General features: G+C 36.2%; 1 protein-coding gene across 1 annotated transcript; it reads left to right on the forward strand.

Moving 5' to 3' along the window:
- Window positions 1–749: 749 nt before the first annotated feature.
- On the forward strand, window positions 750–5,328 carry LOC107626185 (putative disease resistance RPP13-like protein 1). The gene is made up of 4 exons (XM_016329001.3): window positions 750–4,158; window positions 4,305–4,369; window positions 4,509–4,610; window positions 4,751–5,328. The coding sequence occupies exon 1, from the start codon at window positions 815–817 to the stop codon at window positions 4,151–4,153; it is 3,339 nt and encodes a 1,112-aa protein (XP_016184487.2). The 5' UTR covers window positions 750–814; the 3' UTR covers window positions 4,154–4,158; window positions 4,305–4,369; window positions 4,509–4,610; window positions 4,751–5,328.
- Window positions 5,329–6,423: the final 1,095 nt, after the last annotated feature.

Here is a 6,423-nt window from a genome sequence, read left to right on the forward strand (position 1 = left end):
TAGGAACAACTTTTAAAATAAGCAAATTAAGCATAATTTTTATGCATTATATTTATATTAATCTTAAATTTATTGAAAATTTAACTATAAAAAATATGTTTGGTGCAAATTGAAAACTTTTAAGATAAAATTAAAATAAAATAAAATTTAGAGATAAATTCAAAATTTTTGCTGACTTTAGAAACAAAAAATATATTTTACTCTATATGTTAGATTGTTGATTATATAGATAGTATTACAAGGGCATCTTCATTATTATCCATGCTGCAGTTTGTTACTAAAATAGTTACCAATGCGTGATTTTGGTTAAATGTGGAAAGCATCAAAATTTGCTTAAACACAAATTAAACCTTATTCTTTTGTATAAAGCAGGTGTCCCCATGATGCAACATCATACTTATCATTTCAATACATTTGGATTCCATTTAGAAAATAAAAGTAACTTTTTCGATAAAAAAGTAAGAAATGTGTGAATGAATGTAAAAACAAAAGAAGAATTTTTGCTTCAACTTAATAATGGAAGCAAACATCACTCTATTGGCTACAGGATGCAGTGGACCATACACTTTATTAAAGCATTCAAACGTGTCACTGTTTTCGAGGAAAGGACCCAGAAGCATCATGTGAACTTGTCCAGAAGACCAATAAGCATCTCAATTTTGAAGTCAATTTATAATACACCATATACTTGGCTAAACTACCCTGCAACCTACCACTTCCTTCTTACCCTTTTGTGTTCGTCAGAATTTTTGAATTCCAGTGCAAACTATACACAACTTCTCTCACTCTTTCTTACTTTCTTGCTCTTGTGAACATGGCTGCTGAACTTGTTGGAGGAGCTTTTCTCTCTTCTTTTCTCAATGTTCTTTTTGACAAGCTGTCTGATCCTGCCATAATCAATATGATGCTAGGAAAGAAGGTTGACCAGAAGCTGCTTCAAAGGCTGAAGACCATTCTGAATGTGGTTGAAGCTGTGCTGAATGATGCTGAGAAGAAGCAGATCACTGACCCTGCTGTCAAGAGGTGGCTCGAAGATCTCCAAGATGCTGTCTATGATGCTGATGACTTGTTGGATGAAGTCGCCACCAAAGCTGCCACTCAGAAGGATCCACCAGGTAACTTCCTGTCTCGCTTTCTCAATTTGCAAGATAGGGAGATGGTTACTAGGATTGAAGACATCATTGCTAGACTAGACGATATTGCAAAACACAAAGATATCCTTCGTCTAGAAAAGATTGTAGCCAAGAACATGTCTGGGAGAATCGAATCAACATCTCTTGTTCAAAAGTCTGATGTATTTGTTGGTAGGGACCAAGACAGGGAGGATATAGTCAAATTGTTGTTAGATGATACTAATGATGGTGAACTATCTGTCATCCCTATCTGGGGTATGGGTGGGATCGGAAAAACTACTTTGGCTAAGTTGGTTTTTCATGATGACAAAGTGCAGCAAAAGTTTAATGTTAGAGCATGGGTTTGTGTTGGGGAAGAATTTGATGTTCTTAAAGTGACAAAGACTGTAATAGAGGAAATAACTTCTAGTCGCTGTGATATGAATAGCTTAAACTCAGCTCAACAACATTTAAGGAGTAAGCTAACAGGGATGAAATTCTTGGTTGTTTTGGATGACTTTTGGAGTAACAATTACACAGCTTGGGCAAATTTTCTGATTCCTTTTAGATGTGGAAGTGAGGGGAGTAAGATCCTTGTGACAACTCGTAGCGAAAAGATTGCAAACATGGTGAAAGGTTTTCATTATCAAGCCTACAATTTGAGTGCGTTGAATGATGAAGATTGTTGGGTAGTGTTTGCAAATCATGCATTTCTTTCTGGAGAGCGTCTAGCTTTTGAAAAAGTTGCCAGAGAAATTGTTAAAAAGTGCAAGGGATTACCTCTAGCTGCTCAAGCACTTGGGAGCTTATTAAGGTCCAAAGATAATGAAAAGGATTGGAATAATGTTTTGAACAGTGAAATTTGGGAATTCTCTGAAGAGGAAATTGAAATTATTCCTGCTTTGAGGATCAGTTATTACCACCTTCCTTCGCACTTAAAACGTTGTTTTGTTTATTGTTCTTTGTATCCCAAAGACTATGAATTTGATAGAGATGAATTGGTGTTATTGTGGATGGCCGAGGGTCTTTTGCAACAGCCGAGGGGGGGAAGCACTTTAGAAGAAGTTGGCTATGAATATTTTAGTGATTTAGCATCAAGATCATTTTTTCAACCTTCTTATGAAACTTCATTTGTAATGCACGATCTGGTGCATGATTTAGCAACATTCTATGGTGAAAAGTTCTATTTTAGAACCTTTGAAGTCAAGAATGTACTCAAGCATGATATCAAAACTCGTCATTTGTCATATGTTTTGCACAAGAAGGATTCAGTCTCAAAGATCCTGGAAGTATGTGATAGTTTAAAGCATGCAAGGACATTGCTGCAAGTCAATTTGGATACATATCATGAATTCTCAGAGGGAGTAGTAGTTCCTTGTGACTTACTAGAACAATTGAAGTGCTTACGAGTTTTGTCATTTAAAATTTTTTCAGATGATGAAAACTTGTTGCATCGTTCAATTGGTGAATTGATCCATTTGCGTTATTTGGATCTTTCAGACACATCCATCGTGACTTTGCCCGAGTCTTTAAGTTGCTTGTACAATTTACAAACCTTGAAGTTGAGAGAGTGTAGAAATCTTAAAAAGCTTCCTAGCAAGATGCAAAATCTTGTGAATTTGCGTCATCTTGATATTTTCGGCTCTATTTTGGTGGAAGAGATGCCAAAAAAGATGAGCAAATTAAAAGATTTGCAATTTTTAAGTCACTATATTGTGGGGAAACATGAAGAGAATGGGATTGGAGAACTGGGAGGACTAACACATCTTCATAGGTCATTGTGGATTACGCAACTAGAGAATGTTAAGAATAGTGGTGAAGCATCGAATGCAAGGATGGATGAAAAAATACACCTGAATGGTTTATTTTTGAGTTGGTCATCGTTTGAAGAAAGTGAGGTTTGTGATTCCCACACTGAAAAAGATGTACTTGACAAATTACGTCCTCACAAAGACTTGAAGACGCTATTCATCAGGTGTTACAGAGGTACGATGTTTCCGGATTGGGTAGGGCAGTCTTGGTACCACAACATGACTTGGTTGGAGCTGAGTGGATGCAGGAATTGTTGGGTGATTCCTTCACTTGGACAGTTACCCTCTCTGCAGAGTCTAATCATTAGAGAGCTCGACAAGGTGAAGAAGATTGGTGGGTCATTCTATAAGGGTGATGGAACTCATCAGCATCAGGAGACACCCTTCCGATCCCTTAAAATTCTCATTATTCAAAGAATGCCTTGCTGGGAGGAATGGGAGTCATATGAATGTGATGATGATGATGATGCACCATTTCCGAAACTTGAAGCACTTTGGATACTGCACTGTCCTAAGTTAAGAGGAGATTTGCCCACTTTCCTTCCCTCTTTGGAGAAGCTTCGGATTGAAGAATGTGAGGAGATTGGTTGTTATCTGCCAAGAGCTCCCATCCTACGCTCATTAACAATAGATGGCAAACAAGAAGCAAGAATGCGGGAGCTACCACTTTCCATGTTGGAGGTACTATGGGTTAATGGAGAGCAGCAGGTGGAGTATGTGTTTGAGGCCATGACCCACACCCAACCAACCTCTCTCAGTTGTTTAGGAATCTCAGAGTGCTCAACAGCCATATCATTTCCAGGGGATTCTTTGCCCCCTTCATTGAAAGAGCTATCAATCAAGGATTGCAAGAATGTAGAATTCCCAATGCAACACCAACAACATCACTCACTAACGTATCTTACAATAAAGAACAGCTGTGATTCGCTTACATCCTTCGCATTGCCACCGTTCCCGAATCTCAATGATCTGAGAATTGAAAGATGTGAAAATTTGACATCTCTGGAGGTGTCACAGTCACAGTCCCTCCTATACTTAATAATTTCAGGTTGCCCTAAGCTGGAGAACATAATAAGGGTGCCTGGCTCTTTAGAGACTCTCATAATCAGAGAATGTGGGTTGTTGGGTGAAGGCATAGAGAGGAAGGACCCCCACATTTGGCCATCCATTTCCCACATCCCCCACATTGAAGTTGATAGGAGACGGATTGGCAATGAGTCAACATCTTAAAACAGGTAACTCTTTTGCTATCTCTCTATATCCCAAACCCACTTCATCTTCTCCTACATCATATTCATTCTCTCCTACTTAATCTTACTTTTATTTCCAAATTTTGATCCTTTTTATTCCTAATTTATTCTTCTTTGTTCTTCATGTATAGGGACATTTAATGATTCTTCTGGGACTTGTCAATTTAATGCAGTTCGGTTGTGCACCTCCATTCTTGTAAGGATGCTTCTCTGTCTATTGAAGCTTGTTTTGTTAATTCAAGGATCATACCTTGAGAATGATGAAATCTTTCCCTTCCATTTTTTACCTTTTCTATTCTAATGGTTTTTCTTCTTTTTTTTCTTATTTCAATTAGCTACTTTTGCACCATGCCTTGTCCTACACCCAAATGGAAGGCCTTTCATTACCTTTCTTCCTGTTGCTCCTGCTTGCTTGCTCGTGCCCTTTGTTGGATTTGGTATAAGTTTATTTTCTTATTATTAATTCTGTTGAATTAAGAAACTAATAAACTTTGTGATCCCAAACATTTATGATTTGAGTTAATGTGTGCTAAGCAAAAATTGTATGAGTTGTTCTAATGTGTTTGTTTCGGTGCAGCAAGAAACAAATTGAAGTGAAGTTGGAGTAGGCTCAATTTGGAGAGCAAGGGAACCTGGTCAAGAATGATTTCACGAGGTGTGGTCTCTGCATCAATACGTAAGCTGAATTCATGGAAGACACCATCCTCATACAAAATCAAAAGTAGAAGTAGATGATGTAGAACAGATTTTCGCTAAGACCGATAGATCAATCAAAATGCAACAAGAGCACCTTCAATGATAAGGATACAGTTGGAGCAGCCTGTCAAAAATAGGCACAAAGTGTACACACTTGCAATGTTAAAAGAAAAAAGAGTTTTCATGTCTTCATCATTTCATTCTATTTTAGGATAGCTGATATGAGTTATTCTATTTATAAGAAAGAGAAAGCTTAGAAAGTGTGTATCAATTTCTGTCATGCTAGGATGTGAGAACGTCAAGAAAAAGCCATGTGTGGCATTTGAGAAATTTGTTTTTGTATTTGGCTTGAATTGGTATTTGTAACTTGAATTTGTTTATAGTGAAAAGTTCTACCATTTGTTATGGTGGAGACTGGATGTAGATCCCATTTTGGGATTGAACCAGGATATATCGTGATGTTCATCTTCTCTATTACAGCTTTCATTCACAATATCATTATAACTGTCATTTGCATATTTTTCTGCAAAATCATGCGATAATTTTATAAAATATCTCTATCTAATAAAATAAAATTTTAAGCACCAGCTGCCTTTTTCTTTTTGGGCAAATGAAGATGCATTGAGAAAGTTATTGTGTTATAAATATGAAGTGCATAGGGCAAAGATTGTGGTAGCAGCAATTTTTGCATGTTAGTACTAAGCAAAGATTAGGCTGAGTTTGGTAATTCTGGTATGGCTGTTATAGGTTAGTTGCGGTTTATATATTATTTTCTATGTTCTGTATGTAACAGCATAGTACTATAGGTTGATATATAAGCATTAGTGTTATTAATTTTTATTGACATAGAATTGTAATTGTAATTCACTCTCATCAGTAAATTTGTTTTTGTATTTGGCTTGAATTGATAATTGTAACTTGAATTTGTTTAGAGTGGAAAATTCTACATTTTTTGTGATGGAGATTGGATGTAGATCCTACTGTTGGAATTGAACCAGAATATATCGTGATCTTCTCTATTACAGCTTTCATTCAAAATATCATTAAAAATGTTATCTGCAAATCATGTAAAATTGTAAACACTAGCATTTTTTTTTAACAAATGAAGATGCATTCAGAATGTTGCTATGTTACGAATATGAAGTGCTTAGGGCAAAAATTGTGGTAGTAGGAGGTTAATTATTATAGTATTCCTCTTCTATTTTGTGTGTGACAGCATAGTACTACTACTACAGGTCGATATATAGCATTCCTATTCTACTTTCAATCCCTTCAATTCTGCTTTCTTTCTCCATTTTCTGATGTTTTTTTTCTTACTTTCAGTCTCTTAAACTATAATTTTGTGTAGGATTGTTGCACTACAAAAGTAAAATAATAAAATTTACAATAGATAGAAACAAAGTTGAAAATCAAATCATATGCTTTGGGTGCAAATTTCATTCCATTCCCTAGCTGCATAGTTGCAACACTTAAACCAGGAGCCAAAGTGATTAAAAGGTGTCACACATAATCACACATTCCATCCTTTTAAGAGCCATTAATTTAGACAGCATT

This window comes from Arachis ipaensis, chromosome B2 (genome assembly GCF_059453495.1).
Source record: "Arachis ipaensis isolate K30076 ecotype BB chromosome B2, ASM5945349v1, whole genome shotgun sequence".
Classification (NCBI taxonomy): Eukaryota; Viridiplantae; Streptophyta; class Magnoliopsida; order Fabales; family Fabaceae; genus Arachis; species Arachis ipaensis.

Excerpts from the sequence above, each read along its gene's own strand:
- LOC107626185 (XM_016329001.3), top strand. The coding sequence starts at position 815 with ATGGCTGCTGAACTTGTTGGAGGAGCTTTTCTCTCTTCTTTTCTCAAT.